The sequence below is a fragment of the Felis catus genome, chromosome B1 (assembly GCF_018350175.1).
Source record: "Felis catus isolate Fca126 chromosome B1, F.catus_Fca126_mat1.0, whole genome shotgun sequence".
NCBI lineage: Eukaryota > Metazoa > Chordata > Mammalia > Carnivora > Felidae > Felis > Felis catus.
Window position 1 is genome coordinate 34,929,617 of NC_058371.1, and position 21,872 is coordinate 34,951,488.

At 46.9% G+C, this 21,872-nt stretch overlaps 2 protein-coding genes across 7 annotated transcripts in view; one reads left to right on the forward strand and one right to left on the reverse strand.

Moving 5' to 3' along the window:
* The window catches only part of LOXL2 (lysyl oxidase like 2), a 92,081-nt gene extending 90,842 nt beyond the window's left edge, over window positions 1-1,239 (forward strand). For both annotated transcript variants that reach the window (XM_045055385.1, XM_003984692.5), the window contains exon 14: window positions 303-1,239. In XM_045055385.1, the coding sequence (XP_044911320.1) occupies window positions 303-382 (80 nt within the window). In that variant the 3' untranslated portion in view covers window positions 383-1,239. The remainder of the gene's footprint in view (window positions 1-302) is intronic.
* A 1,005-nt stretch (window positions 1,240-2,244) lies between these two features.
* On the reverse strand, window positions 2,245-21,441 carry R3HCC1 (R3H domain and coiled-coil containing 1). 5 transcript variants are annotated; one of them, XM_045055389.1, is made up of 8 exons: window positions 21,352-21,441; window positions 9,435-9,562; window positions 8,884-9,021; window positions 7,639-8,233; window positions 6,487-6,674; window positions 5,000-5,070; window positions 3,568-3,663; window positions 2,245-2,565 (listed from the first exon to the last, which is right to left on the reverse strand). In XM_045055389.1, the coding sequence occupies exons 1-8, from the start codon at window positions 21,373-21,375 to the stop codon at window positions 2,429-2,431; spliced, it is 1,377 nt and encodes a 458-aa protein (XP_044911324.1). In that variant the 5' UTR covers window positions 21,376-21,441; the 3' UTR covers window positions 2,245-2,428. The 5 variants fall into 5 exon arrangements, with proteins under 5 accessions (XP_044911324.1, XP_044911326.1, XP_044911323.1 ...); XM_045055391.1 differs by lacking the exon at window positions 21,352-21,441 and adding an exon at window positions 19,204-19,224; XM_045055388.1 differs by lacking the exon at window positions 21,352-21,441 and adding an exon at window positions 10,829-10,915 and having other exon boundaries at window positions 6,487-6,659.
* Window positions 21,442-21,872: the final 431 nt, after the last annotated feature.

Here is a 21,872-nt window from a genome sequence, read left to right on the forward strand (position 1 = left end):
ACAGGGAGCAGAGCTTCCTCTTCGGCAGGAAGAGAGACGCCCCCCACTCTCGGGATGGCAAAAACTAAACTCGCTATGTCTAGTTGCTCCTTCTCTTGTGTTGCCTGAACACCTGATGTGGGCCTGGCCCCAGGATGACCAGCACCTAGTTGCTACCCTGGTGGCGTCGTACAGAGGTGGCCCCAGCAGGCCATTTGGTGGAGGGCGGTGGCTCCAGGGCCCCTGAGGCCAGCAGTTCCAATGCGGGAGAAGGCTGAGCATGCGGTTTGCCAAACTCTGTCTCCCCGATGCCTACCCCTCAGGTGGCTCCTTCAGTGAAGAGACAGAAAAAAAGTTTGAACACTTCAGTGGACTCATAAATAACCAGCTCTCCACACGGTAAAGCACCAGGTCACCTCCTGTCTTGAGGCCACAGCGCATCGTCCCCAACAACTGCAGTCTGACTGATGGCCACACTCCCTCCTCTCCAGCCCCGCCCCTGCCCCATCTCGACCCCCTGCAGCCATGCCCAAGGCCCAGGAGAAAGGGGTGTGCCTGTCATTTGCTGGGGGCTGCTGCCTGACCTTTGGAGCCTGGGGACGACCTCCAGGGTGGGGCTTGGCCACAGGGCCGTGGGTGCCAAGAGCCATCTTGTCTGGGACCCCAGGAGCACGGTTAGCAGCAGAGCATCCCACCCAAAGCACGGTCCACCTCAAGTAGGAGAGCACCCCCCTCAACTCACGACAGATACTACGGGGCCATGTTGGTGGTATGAACTATCAACCCAAGGCGGTCAGGTCGGGCTGAATTCCATTTGTCCTTCTCTTAGCTCATGTCCAGCCAACTTGAATATCTAGACCTCTCTTCCAATTAAACAGACTGCCTCTATCATATTCACATACACAGATAATGCTGCCATGTGTTTTTCTAATTAGGTGAGCTCAGAGTTGGTGCTTCCCCCGGTCCCCCTCCCAAATCCTCTTATTTTTCAAGATACCATTATTATATTTTCACAGACTTTCAAATACAAAGCAACTTAGTGGCATTTAATGGGCATCTGGGCCTTGGAAAGTATAGGTCAAAAGAAAAACCCAACCCACCTGTGTAAGTGGCTCATCCTTCTGTTGTTCCAATTCTGTGGGTTAACTGATTCAACGGTGCTATAGCCAGGGTCCTGGGTGATGAGGACACCCACTGAGTGCCATGTGTCATCACAGACACTTACACATACTTGAAACTTTGAATAAAAAGTTTATGGTACGCATCTGTGTTTCATTTGGGCCTCTGTACCTGGCCCTGAGCCGCAGAGCTGCTCCGTACGGTAGGCGGGAGGGAGCCCGGCATGCACTTACAGGTTCACGGCTGCAGAGACCTTCCAGAGTGGCTGCAGGGGGTCTCCCCCAGTTCCCACCACAAAAGACCAACTCCTGCCTTCTGGATCACAAAAACACAAGTCATGACCTTTCTTGAACTTGTTCTGTAGTGTCTTTCAGGGGGCACGGCGGCTGTGTTAGGACCGGATGGGACGTTTAGATTTAAACCATCTCGTGGGACTGGGGGGCGGAGGGGGGAGTTTCTTCCCGCAAGGGCAGCGCCTCGGCCAGGCTCCAAGGGAGGGGCGGTGATGCGGAGCATGTGCGCCCACAGAGCAGTGGCTGAGCTCTGCCCAGCACTGGCAGGGTGGGTGGTCGAGGCTAGCCACTCTCCCCCAGACACGGGGACTCTCACCGGTATCAAGAGCGTGCTGTAGCCCAGCGGGTCAGAAGGGTCCACAATGACCCCAGAGCACCAGATAGGGCCGCCTTGGCACCAAATCCACCCACACCAGAAAAATGAGTGACTGGAGACCTTGTCCCCATCGATGCCCTTGTCCTGTGAGGAGGGCTCAAATTCATGGGCCATTTCAGATTTTACCTCTTGGCTTTGCTCACAGTTACAGAATTCTGCAAGAAGCCCCTCTGTAACCCACGCCGGCAGGTTAACACAAGGACAAGTTCACAGCGTTGGTGCCCTCAGCACTGCAATCAGCCCACTGCTGCCCTGCAGCCCACGGCAGGTTAGGATGCCTGACTTGTTAGGAGACTGGGCAGGTGTCACACAACAGGTGCAACCTCCTCCCCCCATGAACTGGGCAGGCGCTGGGCCAAATGCCTGAGGCCCAGCTGGGATCCTCCAGGCCAATCTGGGGGCCCCTTTTGTTCAGCAGCCCCAGTCTAAACTAGGAGACAGACAGCACCCCCTGGTGTTGCCTGGCAGACCATCGCATTTGGAAACAACTGTCAGGTTTTTATTTTTTCTCAACTTCTGGAACTAGACCAAACTAAAGCCCACCACACCCAACAAGGACACCCTGACAAATAGTGCAGGGCTGTTCCGGTGTCTATAAAGGCTTGTGGTGTTGGCGCACCAGCTTCGTCCTGGGGCCACCGATCCAGGCTTGCTGGGCCTCTCAGGGCCTCAGGGAGGTAGAAGACTCGACCGCAGGCCGCTCTTTCTTCTTGTGTTGGAGCCCCAGGGCCCGGGCCACCAGCCTCCTGGCCACCGCTGTATTTGTCTGTGGTCTCGCCTTCGCCAGACGCAGGAGCTCTAAAAGGAAAGCCCCATGGGACGGGGACTTGAATTCAAGGCTGTGGCCACCACTCCTCCCAATGACAGCAGACTAGAGGCCATCTGAGCCAACCTCTAAGGCCCAGCTGTGCCCACAGCATGATGCCCATGGGGTCCTCACCTAATCCTGCTGCTTCTGCACCTTCCCTGTCTCTCTGTCTGGGGGAAGTGAGGGGAAGGAGGGTGGGCTAATCTTATATACCTCTCTGAACTGCAGAGCCAACTGAGAGGGAAGTCAAGTCAGGTGGGACACCTGGAGCTCTGGGAGTGACAGGATATTTACTGTCCCCAAGTCTGGGGCAAAGGCTACAGAGGCCATAAGAGCATTGGATAGCCTCGGCCGGCCTCTTCTGGGCCACTTTTGCCAGTCACTGCTTTGCAGCCACAGAAAACTGGCCTCTAAAAGCCCCCATCGTGCTTTCTGGAAGGAGAAGAGGAAAAAAGAGGAGGTATCATTTACTTGGCATCTTCTGTGTGCCCCCCACTGCTCTAGACAGGTCTGCCAGGCTCTGTTGCTCACTCCTCCAATGCACCCAGTACAATCTGCTTATTTTACAGAGACAGGGACCATCTCACAGACATTAGGTGGCTTGCTCAAGGTCAACTTAAATAGGTGACAGAAGCGGGATCATACCCAGGGCTGACCCCAGAATCCAAGCTCTTTCAACCCCACTGTAAAATATGGCTCCCATGACCCTACAGGAAAAACTAAGCTTTTCCCTGAACAGCACCCAGAAGAGGTACGCATAGGAGGGCAAGCCCAGCACAGAGAAGCTGGCAAACAGCTCTCCCTCCTGGGGCCCTTCTTCCCTAGGCACTCCAGCCCCCAGGGTGGGGAAGGAGCACCCCTTTGGCCACTGTAGCCCAGGGGTCCTAGGGCAGACAGCTGAAGACCAAGGAATGAATCTGGAGGGAAGGCCCCACCCTGCCCAACCAAACACTCATACAGCCTTTCGATCGGGACACAACTGGCTTCCTTACTTGGCCTCTGCAAGGCTTTCAGCTTTGACTGCTTGGTTCCCTGCGTAAGGGGCCGGATCTTGAGCACAGAGAAATCCTTGGTCAGGGCTTCAGCGGCTACGAAAAGAAAACAGATCTGAAGCCACTGCTCTTCTTCCTGGTGAGGCCCCCTCAGGGACAAGGGATGCATGTATCACCCCAAACTGATGGAGCTGCTTTGTGCGCCCATTTAAGGCTCGGGGACAGGGCTGCCCTGACACCACTCTGACTGGGCAAGAGACGACCACCATCTGCTCACCTCACGCCCAGCGCCCCGCAGGCCTACACAGGGCACCCATGCAGGGCCAGCTTCCACACGCTACCGTGGGGTGGTCAGGAGCCACACCAACCAGCAAGGCTGCAATTGTGACATCAGGGAAGGCAGGCTCCCACCTTCTAAAGCCCAGGAGCCTCAAATAAACTCTACCCTTTCCCCCACTCACGACTCTCCTGGGCGCATGCCCTCACTACCCCAAGTTCTGCGGGGTCATGGGAGTATTTGAGCATGTCAGAATCAGCATGTCAGAGCTTGCAGGGGCTTCGGGTCCAAGCCACCCTTTTATGCATGAGGAAACTGAGGCCAGGACGTGACGTACTCATCGCACACAGCTTGGCAGAGCCCAGAAGGCAGCTGTGGCTGAGCCTCACCCAGCACCCATTCTTTGCAGCACACCCTGTGGCCATCCTCCCTGCCTCCCCTTCAGTCAGGTCCTTCTGTGGGGCTGCCCCAGTTCTTCTGCTCTCTAAACACCTCAGGCTCTCCTGAGAACTGGGCCCACACCAGCTATGGCCTCTCCCAGCTCTGGTGTTCAGAAGCTCGTGGTTATGAAAAGCCCAGCCAAGGAGGTCAAGGGTCTTGATAAATACACCCATAGTGAGCAGTGGCGTGGCAGCGGCAGCTTCGGAAAGTGGCCGAGAGGGAACAGGAGTTACTTCTGGCCAGAGTTACAGCCAGAAGGTTGGCTGACACCCCCAGATTTGACATCCCAAACCACTGGCATTCTGGGCACCTCAGTCTCCCCATCTGTAAAATAGAAGTAATCTGACCTACATCTTGAGGCTGCAATGAAAACCAAGTAAAAATGCATCTGTCTGAACCAGACGAAATTATCAGTATTTAAATGCTTTTTACCTATGAAAAGAGCACTTTCTTATGATTTAATATGTGGAAGCCCCATGAGCTTGGCCTGAGACATGTACTCAGTAAATGTCACCAGAATCTGAAATAGGCACCACCGTGAACAGGGGAGGGTGTGAGCAGCCTGGCCCGGAGCCCACTCTGCTGCCTCTGAACTTCTGGATGAGGCAGGCTGGGAGTAGGCCCTGGCAGTCCACTCGCTCAGGTTAGCCTGCACCCTGGACCCTTGTCAATGGCAGTCAGAGAAGAGCCAAGCCCACCGTGAAGCCACATTACCTGAGGCCAGGCAGGGAAAGACACCGAGCGCGTGCGTGTCATCTACCCACTGAATCTTGAGCCCCTTCTCCCTGTGCCAGGGAAGAGGAGACAGAGTGAGTACAAAAGCAAGGGGCAAAACCCTTTCTGAGAAAGGAGTCCCCTCCCGCCTCCAATCCTCCAACACTATGAGCTCCACACAAGTTCCGATCTCCCCTGGGAAGGAGACCACCCTTTGCAGCAAACTTTCTCTGAAGACCATATGGTTGGCTTGAGAAAGATAAGTATCACCCGTGTTGATCAGATACGTCCCAGATTCCTAGACTGCAGAAAGCCAGGACTCAAAGAGCCTAGCGCCAACGGTAAAGATGGCTCCACACAGGCACCATCGCAGCAAGGCCAAGGGCATAGGGTCCAAGGCTGGAGACAAAAGGGTTTATGTCCTAGGAACATAGGACAGGACCTAAAATAAGCAGTCAGTGTTACTGCCCCTAATCAACTTTCTTCCTACTGCCCAAGAAAGCCACAGACTATGGGGCTGATGAGAGGCCAAAAGCAGTTCAGGCCCCCAGTTTCTCTGTGGGCACTGCCCACGTGGGCTGAAGAAGTCACAGGTGGCCCCGGTTTGGCCACACTTTTAGGGAACGAGAGCAGATGTGCCCCTTTGCCCCACGAAGCTGCCCCCTCAGCCTTCCTCAGGCTCAGGGAGGCAAGGGAGGGCAGTTTCGGAAGCAGTCAGAAAAGGGGGCCATGAAGAAAGGGATTTTTAAACGAGTAAGCAGGAAGGCACCTGACCAGCTCAGTCAGTGGAGATGCGACTCGGTATCGGGGTTGTGAGTTCGAACCCTGTGTTGGGTGTAGAGATTACTGAAAAATAAACTCTTTTAAAAAAAATTTTTAAAAAGGACTAAGCAGGAAAAGAGAAGGGAGACTGGAGGAAAGAGAGAGAAAAAGCGAAAAGACTGGAGTTGGATCCAAGAAATTTGGGAAAACGGAAGTCTTTCCTTGCAATATATCCTCTTGGTGCCCGTCTCCACCCTGACTCTGCCCGAGCACATTCAAGCCCAGCTCACCCCACAAACAGTTCTTACACAGAAATGGCCCTCGGCCCACTGACTGAGTGGGTGGCTGGGACGTGGAGCAGAGGAGGCAGTGGGCTGCCTGTGTCATGCCTGTGTCATGCATCCTGATGAGGGGCTGGCTCCCGGCAGACGTGTGGGGGTGCAGGGGGGCAGGATGGAGGTCTGCTGCCACGGACCAGCAGGACCAGATCTAGGGCCACTGAATGTGTCCCTCACCAGAAAATCAGCTCTCCTCTTCTGTACAGTCATAGGCCAGAAGGAATATGAAGCCTAGGGCAACCACACCCACTTTCTGCCTTTCTTTCCAGATAGCTAGACACTGGGGAAGGGCAGGCAAGTGTCCCCAACAACAAAGCGATGGTCTAGCTCCTCTCCAGAGGCCAGCACCCACCTCCCCTGCCTCCCTGAAGCTTCGGGAGCACTCACTGGAACTCGGAAAATGCTGCCAGCAGGTCCTCAGTCTTGAGTGTCGGCTCAAAGTCGTAGATCTCCACCACGTGGGCAAAATCCTTTTCTCCAGGCAGCTCCTCCATGAAGGAGGACGTGTCCACATGGATCTTCTCTACCTGAATCTCCTTCTCAGTCAGGTTGTCTGTTATCTGGGAGATCGCACCCTTTAGCAAGGGGAGCTCTGACACACAGGGCTCCAAACACCTGCTTTCAAAACCACACACAGTCCTGCAGGCTCCTGGGCCAGCAGGGAGGTGAGCACCAAAAGTGGCCTCCCACAGAAGCCATACCCAGCAAGTCTGGGAAAGGCAGCATGATGGCAGAATGGGCTAGAAGGTGGAGAGGCGGGAGTTTTAGGGAAGGTAACTTTTATGGAGTCTCCATTGGGTAACTGGCATTTACACACAATATGTTTCACAGAATCCTGAAAACTGTATCCTATATATACCCTCTTTATAGATGGAAATGCTATAAATCAAAGAGTTAAGCAATTCTGCCCAAAGATATACAGTCAGGAAGAGACAGAACTGGGCAAGTTCAGGATCTTTCTTCCCCTTAACAATGTGATATTAAGCAAGTCTTTCTGGTCTCTACCCTTCATCTATAATATAGTAATAAAAGATGGCTACCCTCCCAACTGAACACGATAGCCAGTCTCAGGGGCAGACACACAGTTCCAAGGAAATGAAATTTGTAAAACAAAGCTTCAGGCGAAAGATCATTCTTATGACCAAGGTCTGTAGTCCTTTAGGAAGCAATTCCACACATATCCTATCTGCTACCTTGTGAAGCACGTATCATCACTCGTTTCTCAGATGAGGACACTGAGATTTAGAAAAACAAAATGACTTGCTGGTAGAAGAGCTTGTCAGACAGCTCCTACGTGGTTACGTACCTGACCCCATATCCTGAGCCTCGATCCTCCCACCGTGTCAGTCCCGACTCCTTCGTGCAAGGCCCAGTGCTCCCTACTACGTCTCCTAAGGGACACCTAAAACCCAGCACCCAGCCCTGCTCAGGCAGCACAAACCCCACCCTCTCCTCACCAGGACCCTTGGTGCCCATCCACCCTCGACCACACCCACCTCACTTCCGCCCTCCCTTTTCTGGGTTTAAGAGCCTCATCACCTCCTGTAGCAGCTCACTGTAATCATCCTCGGAGCAGCTGCCAAGCCCCAACTCTTCCAACTCTGCTTCTTCCTCCTCTGCCAGGCTCTTCTCCACCTCACTCCCATTCGCCTCTTCTGAGTCCAGCCTCAGACTGGACCCAAGTTGTGTGGCCACCTCCAACCCATGTCCTGTCCCTGAGTGGCTCTCGGGCTGTGGGGACTCAATGCCAACTAGGTCCAGTAGCTGTTCATCGTCACAGCGTTGGTCTGGGCCCTCTAGGTCCTCAGGTGCCTGAGTTGTCAACACAGGGAGGTCCTGATCAGAGTTGAGGTCCTCAGCACCAACATTTCCAGGCTCTTCCAGGAGCCCACCAGCTGGAGCATCTCCCTTGAGCCCTTGGGTAGAGGGTGGTACCCATTCTTCTTGCCTGCGCAGTACTCGGGGCACATACAAAGCCTGGTCTGGTTTGCGTCCACGATGCCACCGGCCAGCCCGCGCCCCCCGAGGACCAGCAGGTGCTCCTTGGTTTGAGGTGGGCCGAGGTCCTCGGTGCTTGCTAGGCTGGGAGGCAGGAGGGTGGCAGGGGCCAGAGAGTCCATCTGAACTGGGTAACCTGGAGCAGGAGCAGGAGGGGATCAGAGCCGCGGTTAGGCCCCAAGGAAAATGGTTTAATGCAGCTACCTACCATTCAGGCATGAGGCTCTCAGGTCAGCATTAGGCCAAAACCCAAGCCAAAATGACCCCTGAAAATGCCATAGGAAGGCAATGTAGTGGAGGTTGAATGCCAACTTTGAAGAAGCCCAAAGCAACCAGCTCTCCCTCTAGTATTATAAACTATTAGAGACAGCTGAATCTTCGGTTATACACTAGATAAAATAAGTACTTGCATTTAGGAACTTTGTCACTAGAAAAATATGTAACTTTAAACACCAGGATCACAGTCACTGTGATAAGACCCTGAGAGACGTGTGAGGCTCGAATGTGCTTCCCTCGTGCCACGGCCTCTCGAGGCAAACACTCTCACCGCTTAAACTGCTCTATTTTTCTCTCTTTCGGCCCAAGTGGATAGCTGATTTGGCCAAATGAATTCCACAAACAATGCACACTTAGTGCACCGCTGAGGCAACAGGCAGCACTGTCTTTAAGCAGCTGAGGTGGGGCCAGAGGCCGCAGCCTGGGGGCCTGCTGGCTCTGGCTCCTGTCCACCTCACCCACCCACCCACAAGGAACTCTGAGGGCCCTCCACAGCGCTATGATACACACCTGATATCCAAGTGACAGATGACTGTCCTTCTCCTCCAGCCCTCCCCAACAGAGAAGCTGCTCAGAAGATCAAAATTCTCTGCTGTCCTGTGGATCAGGTACCGGAGGCGACTGGAGAGTGGGGGGAAAAGAAGTACCCTGGGAAGGGAAGGGAATGAGTGCTGAGCAGGGGCTCTGGGTGCTGCCCCCCCGCCAAGGCCTGACCCCCACTCCCCAGCCCAGGTCCATGCCCAGTTTACGGTAGGCTAGACCCTCGGCTCCCTCTGCCCCCTTGCGTCCCTGGCCGCCTGCAAAGGACATGGGCATAGAGGTTATCACGGGAACTTAGTGGTCCCATTCCGTGCTGGAGCCCTTCAAATCTCCGGGTGATGCTCAGAATTACACAGGAAAAATGTGGCTGGGAGAAGCTAGCGAGCAGGTCATTAAACCCAAAGGCGAAGATCAGAGGCAGGTAGCAACCAGCTACCTGGGAAGGGGGCCCAGGTGGCTCTGGACGAACCTGCCCTCCCTGCACTGGCAGCCCGCACCCCCCACCACCCACTCCGGCTTACTTTGACAGCTGCTTCTGCAGCAGAAAGCGGTCCAGCTCCTCCTGGATGCGGTGCACAAAGTCATTCTCGGCGGAGGAGAGGAAGACGCCGTCCAAGCAAAGAAGGGCCAGGGTGACAGGTGGGAGAGCCTGGGGGGGCAGACGGACGCGGCAGGATCAGATCACAGACCCCGGGCCCACCCACAACCCCGCAGCGTCGCTGCCGCCGAAAAGGTCGTAGAGGCCACCGCGGCCAAGGTCTCTCTTCGAAGTGAGGAGGAGCCAGGCTCCGAGGCGGGGAAGGACGTGCCCAGGGAGGAGTCTCCTGGCCCTGCGGGGACGCGCACCCCCGCACAAGGAGCCCCACGCCGCGCTCCCTCTCCCTGGGGCGGGCCCGCCGCTCTCACGCCCGGCTGACATGCGCGGCGCCGCTCGGGCCTGCTCAGCGGGCGCGGCCGGCCCTCCCCAGGCCACAAACGAGAGGCCCTAAAGGCGTGGTGCCAGCCCGGGGTGACTGCCCGCCCCCAAGCCCGCAAACCGCGCTCACCGCCCCGCGGGTCGCCGCCGCTCTGAGGGCCCCCGGAAGCCCGAGCCCCCGGAGCGCCCAAGCACCACCGGGCCTCCGAGGAGTCACAGCGCCACCGCGCGGCCCGGGGGAGGCATCGCAGAAATGGCAGAGGGGCGTGTCGTGCAGTTTTTTTTGCCCATGAGAGCACACTGTCTCCTAGGATTCGTTAAGTTCAGCAAAGACTTTTGAGTGGTTCCTATGTGCCAGGTTCCTATGAGCTAGATTGTCCGGCTCCTTGCTCCCTTCCCTAGGGACCTAACAAGGAATAACTCCAATTAGTAACCTTAATTGGGGCTTGAAATTCTTGCCATCAGACTGCTCCTGGGTCTGTAATCTAAGAGAACAGAATCAAAATCCTCCTGTTTCCTGAAAGGTGCTGAAATGCAAGCCCCTGATCATCTTGAATCCAGAAGCTCAGAGCAAAGCAGAGCCCTGAGCTAACAACACGTAAGACCCAGTTTTTAATACAGAGAAGGGACAGTCTGAATGTACCCTGCGGTAGGATATGGGCAAGGTCATGGGGACAGTATACCTCAAAAGGTGGGCTGGTTGTTTAAAAAAAATTTTTTTTTTTAAATAAGATGGGCTTGGAGAAGGGGCCTGGGAACTGAAAAATGGGGGGAAATTAAGATGCATTTTGCTTTCTCACTTTTCTCAGAGTATTGCTTTAAAAGATGGTGCTATTATATCACATTTACAAAAACTATCTTTCTAAATAGTTTGAAGACTAAAAAGGACCTAGGAGAAAGACAAAACCCAGTACAGGGAGAACTCAAGGGAGCCAAGTCTTGAGTCCCCTTTCTGGGCATGGTAGCGAGGAGCCTCTGAAGGCCAGGCACGTCGCCTACCTCCAGCCTGAAGAGACGTCCAGCCTCTGAGGGAGCAGAGGATAGGAGGGTGGCAGGAAGAACAAGAGACATCCATTTGGTTTCTGACCCTACAGGCCCCACCCACACCCCACACAGGCTTTAATGAAGTGGGAGCAGGCCTGCAGAGAATGCTGAGTGGCCACAAGATGGCACTGTTTCTCCGACCAGGCTTCTTTGGCCCTTGGAAGGCTGGAAGGCAAGCCCACTCAGCCACAGCCGCAGACCAGATCTGACCTGGGAGAAATATTCCTGGGGACTCAGAAAACAAAGACCCAACTTTCTCAACAAAGTGGCTGTCTCTCCCCCCAAATAGAGGGACAAATCAAAACCCAGGAAACAAGCCATGCCTCCACCTCTTTAGAGGGTCCACAGTACAGATGTTCAACACATTCAGAGACCGTAAAAACAAAGCTTGTAGAAGAAGGACTGCCCCTGAACCCTTTCTACCACACCTTCTTCGGACAGCTCAGAGGGTGAACAGAAAAAAAGGTGTCAGCATGCGGGCCTCCACCATGGGTGGAGGTTTTGAAGGGATGCCCAGATAAATGTGGAAGAGAATCAAAATGCATCCACCGACGCTATTTTGGGACAATACCAGATAAGGATAAAATGGTTCTCTATTACTCAGAGGGAGTAAACAGAACAAAAAGCAGCACAAAAGATACACAGAATTTCTACAGGAAAAAAAAAAAAAGGAAAAGAACATAGTAGGAAAAAGAGCGTGGAGGGTAAGAGTACATTGGAAGATCATCTTGAGAAAAGAGAATAAAATTGCAGCTAATAACTGCTTCACATTCCCAAGGAAATCAAAGAAAGCCTGATTTCCCTGTCACAATGGATAAACCAACAGGCTGAGATGAAAGAGAACTGTCAGAGCCACGGAAAGATGTGAAAGAGGCAATCATGTTCATTACAGGAGCGGCAAAAACTAGAGCCAACTAAGCAGTGATGTTGAGTAAATGCTTGTGGAAAAGAAGATTACTATTTACTGTTTAACGAGTGCATAAAAACTGCGCTCGTTAAATCCTTACAGCAGCCCTTTCAGATGGAGATTGTTACCCTATTGTAGAAAAATAAGCCGAGGTTTAGCCAAGGACACCCAACTACTAAGTGCAGAGTTGGAACTCACTCAAACCTAGATCTAGCCTGACTGCCACACGCATGCTCCTAAACACCACATGATTAAGATTCTCCATCTCTAGAATGTCATTAAAATTGTCCCGATGGCCAGTGGCTAGATGCAAAAATCAGGAAGTAAATAAATTAGATAAATCTGATCAGTTGGAGAAACATGCTAATACGTGCTAGAGAATTTTACCCCAACAAGAGGTATGACTGACAGATTATGAAAGAATTGAATGCAGGGGGACACGGGGTTACAAACAGTCCCCTCTGAAAAGATGGACCTGGAGTCCCTTGCTGCCATAGTGTTCTCTTTGTGCTTAAGTTTAAATGTAAGAATATCAAGTTTATGGGGCACCTGGGTGGCTTAGTCGGTTAAGCATCGACTCTTGGTTTCGGCACAGGCCATGATCTCGTGGTTTGTGGGTTCGAGCCCCACATCAGGCTCTTTGCTGGAAGAATGGAGCCTGCTTGAGATTCTCCCTCTCTCTCTGCCCCTCCCCTGCTTTCTCTCTCTCTCTCTCTCAAAATAAATAAATAAACTTAAAAAAAGAATATCAAGTTTATTATTGTTATCAAAAGTCCTTGTAATGTTTGCATCGTTTGGCATATTAGAGAATCTAACACATTAGGTGGTGATTCCAATTTAAAAAGTGAAATGGATCTCAGACTTACAATTTTATTTTTTTTAATATAATTTATTGTCAAATTGGTTTCCATACAACACCAAGTGCTCATCCCAACAAGTGCCCTCCTCCCTGCCCGTCACCTGCTTTCCCCTCTCCCACACCGCCCCCCCCCCCCCCCCCCCCCCGCCATCTATTCTTAGTTTGTTCTCAGTCCTTAAGAGTCTCATGGTTTACCTCCTCCCTCTCTGTAAATTTTTTCCCCTTCCCCTCCCCCATGGTCTTCTGTTAAGTTTCTCAAGATCCACATATGAGTGAAAACATATGGTGTCTGTCAGACTTACAATTTTAAATGGGTAGATGTAAAGATGAGGAGAACAAAGGCAAAAGAAATGTAGATAAAATTAAACTTCCCTAAAACATGCAGCCCATTGACAAATACTTGAGACTGGCAGAGAGGACTTCCTCAAAGAACTCACAACTGCCTTAATGTTAATGCTTTGCTAGACGCAAAAAGCAACTTTAGCTGGACAATAGCTGGGCCTCCAGGATCCTGTAAGCCTTCTTTGGCATGTGAAAATCCTTTTGGAAACTTCCTTTGTCTTTATCCCCACTACCACCAACTTAAAAATTTATAATCAATAGCTCCTTACAATCCCAGTACAGCTCTTCCTGCCCACAGGTCCTGATGCCATGCTTTAATAAAAACATCTTTTTACACTGAAAATGTCTCAAGAATTCTTTCTTGACAGTTCCCTCCTGGCCCACATCACATCAGTAAGAGTATTTGACTACGTTGGTAAACAGTATCATAATATTAAGGACAGCTGGATTTGCAATACTTTAAGATCAAGAGTTGTTTACAACCCAGAGAAACATTTTGCTTTATACCCCACAAGGTCATTCATTTGATATGCTTAAAAACAAGTTGGGACTTATGGAGGGTCATCTAGGTGACTCAGTTGGTTAAGCATCTGACTTTTGATTTTGGCTCAGATCATGATCTCATGGTTTATGAGTTAGAGCCCCTGTGGGGCTCTGTGCTGACAGCCTGGAGCCTGCTTAGGATTCTCTCTCTCCTTCTCTCTCTGTCCCTCCCCCACTTTCTCTCTCTCTCTCTCAAAACAAATATACTTTTTTTTTTAAGTTAGGAATTATGGAATATAGAGTAAACATACTTTTCCCTATTCCTTCCACTAAATACAACTAAAAACCCTGAACACTATATATAAAACAAGTATAAGGAGACTAAAAGGTAGAGAGAAGAAAGCAGACCAGCGAGGGACTTCAGGATTCAAGGAAAAACAAAGTGGTACATTTCCTGGTTTTTGTTTTTGTTTTTGTTTTATTTTATGCCTCACATTCCCAGACCCGGAGCTTAAAGAAGCCAGCAACCCAGGAACATCAAAAGACACAAACAAAACAATACAAAACAAAAACCGGACAAAAGCCTTTTTTTCCTATCTACTTAAAGGGGCAAGCTAGCAAGAAAAATACTTTGAGACAATAACTGTTCTACCCCAGCCAAACACTCTCCTCACTCAAACCAGCAAAAGCCAAATAGAAACTTAAATTGTCACTTTCACTGTCTTGTAATAAAGTGCCACAACCTTCCCACCAAGATAATGTCAGAGGAGGCTCAGTAGAGAATTGGGACTTTGGTGCCTTCCAGGTGGTGATGAGCCCTGACAGCTTCCTGCCGTATCAGTAGAGACCACTAGAGAGCCTAACTTCCACCCCTACCCAGCAGTAAAAAGTCACCTTCCTCCTCACCCTCCCCACTGGCGTGCTATCATAGGAGGCCTCACGGACAGTAGGACTTTCATCAGGATGCAGAAATCAAGAGGCCACTCCCCCCCCCACCCCCACTGTGTCAGTGGAAGCCATGTAGGGAGCAGCAAGGCACTTCTGATGAGGGAGCTTGAGGCAGACTGAGGGCAAAATACAAGCTAGCACAAACCCCCACAGGTTGGATTCGTGTGATATTCCTCAGGCACTCCTGGCTGCCCAAGGACAAAGGACAAGTAAGAAAACAAATGGCCTACTGATAGAGATCACAGTCATATAGGACATGGGTCTCTATCAGTTTATAAATATCTTAGTAAATTACAAGAAAAAGGCAATCCTATCAATAGCCTAATCTCCAGAAACCTGTAGACTTAGTTCCCTGGAGCCCCAGCATCACCCTTCCATAGTGATATGGGGAAAAAAGACAAGAAGGAAATGGCAGGTAAAAGTAAATCTCCTTATAACCTGCAGACCATTGACAGACACTTGAGGCAGGCAGAGTGAAAAATTTCTCCAGGAACTCCCTACTATCTTAATGTTAATGCCTTATTAGAGGGGAAAGCAACCTTAGCTTGACAATAGCAAGGCCTCAGTTATCTTTGGAGTCTTTAGCATATCAAAGTCACTCTGGAGGCCTTTCTTTTGCCTTTACCTCCTCAACTTCATAGTATAGATATAACCAGTCACTCTTCACAACCCCAGTGCAGCTCTTGCTACCCGAGGATCCTGTCCCCATGCTTTAATAAAATCACCTTTTTGCACCAAAGACGTCTTCAAGAATTCTTTCTTGGCCATTGGCTCTGGAACCTGTGAATACCCAATCACCTCAAAACTTCATCACTTCTACCTCTCCCAGCCAGGAAAGTATCCCTGGAGGCTTCCTGGGAATCCAGAACTCCCACCCCCCACCCAGCAATAATGAGGGGCCCCCACCTCAGGTGTGAAGGAGGGTGAATGGGGAACCTGGATTTTAACCCCCACCTGGCAGTAAGAGGGCAGTGCCCCCCATCCCCCTGCTGGAGTGGTGTCAGAAAAAGACATCTAAAACAGAGATATAATTAAGACCCAGAATCTTACAACATAACACCCAAGATGTCCAGAATTCAATCAGAAATACTTATACCAAATACTAGGAAGATCTCATACTCAATGAGAAAAGGCAGTCAATTGATACAAACACTGAGATGCCAGAAATGTTACATTATCTGACAAAGATTTTAAAGTAGCCATGATAGAAATGCTTCAACAAGCAATTATGAACACACTTGAAATAAATGGGGAAAAAAAAAATAGTCTTAGCTAAGGCACAGAACATGTAAAGAAGAACCAAAAGGAAATTTTAGAATTGAAAAATGCAATAACCAAAATAAAATGCTCAGTAGCAGAATGAAATAAGAAAAGGAAAGAACCTATGAACTAGAATATAAAACTAGAAACTACCCAATGTGAACAATAGAGCGTAAACAGACTGAAAACAAAAATGAACAGAGACAAAGTGATCTGTGAGACTTTAACAAAACAATTTTATATTCATTTTATTAGAGTCCTAGAAAGAGAAGAGAAATAAGGTGAGGTGGGAAAAGTGGTTAAAACAATGGCTGAAAACTTCTCTAACTTGGGAAGAAATCCACTGGGAAATGTGGAAAGGGTCAATTTACCAAGAAGATATAGCAAATTTGAAGAAGAAATCAAGACAATCTCAGATAAAGGAAGAGTAAGATAACTTGTTGCCAGGAGACCTAGCCTAAACAGCTTAAAAACAGTTCTCTAAATAAAAAGGAAACAATAAAAGAAAGAATCTTAGAACATTAGAAGGAAAAAAGAATAGAGTAAGCAAAAATAAAAGTAATACAACAGACTTGCCTTCTCTTCTTGAATCTTCTAAATTGTGCTTGATGGTTAAAACAAAAATTATAACCAACTAGTGGATCTAAATGTACATAGAGGAAATATTTAAAACAATTTATTATAAATGGAGGAGGTTAAAAGAAGAAAAACGGAGGTAAGGTGTCTATACTTTACTCAAATTGGTAAACTGAGAACACCAGAAGACTATAGTAAGTTATGTGATACCAAAGCAACCATTAAAAAAGCTATAGAGAGACATTTAAAAATACTATAGGTTAAAAACATACTATAGATAAATCAAAATGGAATTCTAAAATATGTTCAAGTAACCTACAGAAATACAGGAAAAAGAAAACAAGTATAAAACAAAGAAAACAAACAGAAAACAATAAAATAGCAGACCTAGACCCTAAAATATCACTAATTATACTAAATGTAAATGTTCTAAATACACCGATTAAAAGACAGATTATCAAAGTCAATTTAAAACCATGATTCAACTATATGCCGTCTGCAAGAAGCTTACTTCAAATATAAAAATATAGGCAGGTTGAAAGTAAAAGGATGGAAAAAGATCTATAATGCAAACATTAATCAAAGAAAAGCAGCTGTGGCTATATTAATTTCAGATAAGATAGAGTTCAGGGCAAAGAAAATTACTTGAGACAGAGAGGGACATTATATAATGATAAAAGGGTCAATTTACCAAGAAGACATAGCAATCTTGTATGTGTAAGTCCAAAACAAAAAATCTGCAAAATATGTAAAGCAAAAACTCATAGAACTGAAAGGAGAAATGACAAAGTCCACAATTAGAGACTTTGACATCTCTCTTTCAACAACTGGTAGAATAACTAGACAGAAAAACAGCAAAAATGTAGAATAACTCAACAATACCATTAATCAACATGATCTAATCAACATGTGGGGTGCCTGTCTGCTCAGTTGGTAGATCATGTGACTCTTGATTCCAGGGTTGTGAGTTCAAACCCCATGTTAGGCACAGAGCCTACTTAAAAAAAGAAATAAATGAAAGAAAAGAAAACAAATAAAACATGATCTAATCAACATGTGTAGAACACTCTACCCAACAACAGCAGAATACACCTCTGTTTTAAGTATCCATGGAAAATTGTCCAAAATAGACCATATCCTAGACCATAAAACAAACCTCAACAACAAACCTTAAATTATTTAAAATAATTTACATCATATGTTCTCTGACCACAATGAAATCAAAGTAGAAATAAATAACAAAAACATAGCAGGAAAATCTCAAACTATTTGGAAACTAAACAACATGCTTCTAAATAATCCAAGGGTCAAAAAGGAAATCCTAGGGGAATTTAAAAATACACTGAATGGAATAAAAATGAAAAGAATATATCAAAATTTGTAGAACACAGGTAAGCAGTGCTATGAAGGAAATTGATAGTACTACATTCATACATTAAGAAAAAAGGAACACTCTCGAGTTAAAAGATAAAGAAGAGCAAAATAAATCCAAAGAAAGTAGAAAAGTGGGGCACCTGGCTGGCTCAATTGGTAGAGCATGTTACTCTTGGTCTCAGGGTTGTAAGTTCGAGCCCATGCTGGGTGTAGAGATTACTTAAAAATAAAATCTTAGGGGCACCAGGGTGGCTCTGTCATTTGAGCATCCAACTTCGGCCCAGGTCATGATCTCACAGTTCGTGAGTTTGAGCCCCACATTGAGTTCACTCCTGCTTTGGATCCTCTGTCTCCCTCTCTCTCTGCTCCTCCCCACTTGAACTCTCTCTCTCTCTCAAAAATAAACAAACATGTAAAAAAAAAAACAGTAAAGTAGAAAATAAAGAAGAAAATCTTAAAAAAAGAAAAAGTAGAAAGGAAGAAAATATAAAACAAGAGTAGAAATTAATGAAATTGAAAACAGGAAAGTAATAGAGAAAATCAATAACCCAAAGAGCTGGTTCTTTGAAAAGGTCAATAAAATGACATGAAAAACAGAACACACGATTTACCAACATCAGGAATGAAACAGGAAATATCACTACAGACCCTATAGACATCAAAAGTATAAAGAAATATAACAAACAACTTTACACACATACATGTAACAATTTAGTGAAAAAACCCAATCCTAAAAAGTCATTCAGTGTATTCTATTTATATAACCATTTTGGAAAGACAAATTTTTTTTAGATGGAGAATAGATTAGTGGTTGAAAGGGTTAGAAACAGGAGATATGGTGGGGGGAGATTGATGGAGGGGAAAGGAAGTGGGTATAACCAAACAAGCTACAGGAAGAATCCTTGTGTTCTGTATCTTGACTGTGGTGGTGGGTACAGGAACCTACACGTGTAATAAGGTCATGTAGAATGAAATAGACATGCACACAAATGCAAATGAGTATAAGCAGAACTGAGAAAATCTGAGTAAGATTGGAGGATTGTATGAACGTCTACTTCTGGTTTTGATATTGTGCTATAGCTTGCAAGATGTTACCACTGGGGGAAACTGGGTAAAGAGTACACGAGATTTCTTTTTATTATGTCTTACAAATGCATGAAACTCTACCGCTTGCACAATAAAAATTTGCAATTAATAAAAAAGAAAAGCCATATATATCAAATTTATACATGCTGATTAAATATAATAACTTCATAAATATGAGTAAAACCAGGACCAAATGTTTAAGGGAAATTTGTCAGTCATTTCAACTTTACCAAAGTTGCTCTCATTTTCTGTAAAATATAGTACATATATAAATAAAATTATAATATTTATAAATTGAAATTTAAAACAATAAAAACTAGGTATTTACCTGTGTTACTTTTATAAACTAATATAACTTAAAAGCTAAATAGCTATAATAAATATTTTGTGAATAAAAAGCCACTCTCAAGAAAAACTACATAAAACTACATGAAATTCAAAGCAAAAACAGAAAAGATTAAAGCAGTTAGGGAAAATATGAATACAGAGGCTTACATACATTGTATGTAGATCCAACATATAGATATTTAGGACACCTGAGGAAGAAAACAAAATTATTGGAACAAAAATTTAAATTGCAACAATATTTTGTTTAAACAAAGGAAAACATGAAACTGTAGATTAAAGTGACTTACTGTGTTCCAGAAATAAATAGGTGATAGGTAGATAGATAGATAGATAGATAGATAGATAGGAAGACAGACAAATGGCTAATACAGATCATGATAAAATCATTTTCTCTGGACATAAAAAAAAGACAAATATCATGATTTAGGTAGAACACAAAGGAAAAAAATCAAGTAGCTGCAGATCTCCCTAGCAACTCATATGCCAGAAGAAAATGGAATAGGGGCGCCTGGGTGGCTCAGTGGGTTAAGCATCTGACTCCAGCTCAGGTCACGATCTTGCAGTCCGTGAGTTCGAGCCCCGCATCTGGCTCTGGGCTGATGGCTCAGAGCCTGGAGCCTGTTTCCGATTCTGTGTCTCCCTCTCTCTCTGCCCCTCCCCCGTTCATGCTCTGTCTCTCTCTGTCTCAAAAATAAATAAACATTAAAAAAAAAATTAAAAAAAAAAGAAAATGGAATAATATCTGTGAAAGTTTAAAGGGCAAATGTTAAGACCAGGAAATTCTAAAAACCATGATGGCAACCTGAGATGTTTTCAAACTTGCAATGACTTTGTAGGTCTATCTCTCCCAGAAATTCTGCTGAGGGAAATGGAGTGGTCCTGGCCTGTCTAAGGTGGAGACATAGGCAGACAGTGTTCATAGACAGTCTGTCATGTGTCCTGTAGAGATTAAGTCTCAAGACTTTTGGAAAATCCACAAATAACTAAAATTGTTTTCTCTGAAGACCTAGTCAATTTATTCCAGAATAGATTGCCCTACTGGTCTCTTGGATAGCTGCCAGCTAATCACCTTAATTAGAAAAACAAAATTCTTTCTAGACTAGCACCCTTTTTCCCCCTTCCCTTCTTCCCTTTTTCTTATATAAATCCTTTTTGTTGTTGTCTTTTCTTTCTTTCTTTTTCTTTTTTGTCTTTGTTCACTGATAAGAATCTCATTACTGTCCATGGTGTACTTGTGAGCTAGTTTTACAACTTACAACTTACTAGATGGTTCTAAGTTCTGCTTTTCCCTTCCTGGGAAGCTACTAAAAGACGTAATCCAGACAACCAAGAGATGAACAAAAATAAGTGACTCACGAACTGCGATGTCATGAGAGAAAAGGCTTCATGATTGAACATTTAATTTGCTTAAACACTCAATTGAATGAAATAATCACAGCAAGAAAATGGTATGCAAATATTATAATTCTTGAAAGGAGGGCTACAGAATGTAAAAAAAAAAAAAAAAAAAGCATTTTTAATCACCACAGATTAAGACAGGATTCCCAAAATGCATTTTAAAGTGTGGAGGAAGGAGGAAGGGTGTATAACTGACAAAGTCAATAAGTACAATTTTTTCCAACTGGCAGAGGCTGAGGACATTAGTTAATAAAGAAAACTCTGTATAGCGAAATATAATACAAGGGGGGGGACTTTAAAAATAGAGAAAGAAAGAGGTGATGGAAATAACATGAAACAAAGCTTTTGTAGCAAAACCACAAATGGGATAGATTAAATTATATTATATTATAAACATTGAAACTGATTCAAAGAGCAAAATATCATTCTATACGCTTTACCAAACTCACACCGAGGACAACTCTATACAAATTCACTCAGGGACTTCAGTGAAATAGTCAAAATACCACATGGAACTTAATGGGGAAACACTAGAGATACCACATTCATTTCAGAGCATGCCAGTGATATTCACCAGTGTCTTTTTTGACCATTTTTTCCAGAGGTACTAGCAAAAGCCATTCAAGGAAAGAAAGAAAGAAAAGTGGAAAGGCTGGAAATTTGGTGGGATCCAATTATCATTGTTTGCAGAATATGTATTTATTTACCGAAAAATCCAGGATCCATGAAGAAACTCTTAATAAGTGAGAACTGTCCCCAGAAATGAAACCCGTCTGGAGCAGAGGCAGTGGGAATTCTAGCAGAGGGGCAACGAAAGGTGGGGGGAGGGGGGGAAGCTGGGGAAAAGAGGCCAGAGGAAGAAAGGAATGAGAAATCCACCCCTAGTCCCTGTGCTACCTGATTGGCCTCCATGTGTGCCATCCCTGGTGTGGAGGGTCCCCACCCCAGCCCCAATCTCTCTGAAGCTATTTGTTGTCCCTCAGTTCCCAGGAGACCACCTCAGGCTTGCCAGAATTCCAGCTCCCTTCTTAAAGGGCCAGAGTAACAGGAACCCGGATGGGGAATGGGGGGTGGGAGGCAGGTCTCACTGGTGGGCTGTGGGGCTAAGGCCTGGCCTCATCTCAGCCTCTAGGCTCCTGCCAGGGACTCCTTACCAGGGTTTGACTGAATGTGTTTGCACACTCACCCAAACCCAAATCTGTTTTCCCTAGTTCAAGTGCCACCTCACATCAGATCCTTTTGCACCGCAGGACCTAGAGGACAAGAGGGAGACATAATATTAAGACTTTGTAAAGGCTGGGGGTGGGGGGTGGGTGGCTGGGTGGCTCAGTCAGTTAAGCAGCCGATTCCTGATTTCAGCTCAGGTCATGATCTTGCAGTTTGTGGGTTTGAGACCCATGTCCAGCTCTGTGCTGACA

Excerpts from the sequence above, each read along its gene's own strand:
- R3HCC1 (XM_045055387.1), bottom strand. The coding sequence starts at position 10,900 with ATGTCTCTTGTTCTTCCTGCCACCCTCCTATCCTCTGCTCCCTCAGAG. Across the intron at positions 8,234-8,883 it reads ATCTGTCACTTGGATATCAG|GTTACCCAGTTCAGATGGAC; the intron begins GTGTGTATCATA and ends CTCCTGCTCCAG. Across the intron at positions 3,664-4,999 it reads CTTTCCCTGCCTGGCCTCAG|CCGCTGAAGCCCTGACCAAG; the intron begins GTAATGTGGCTT and ends TTCTTTTCGTAG.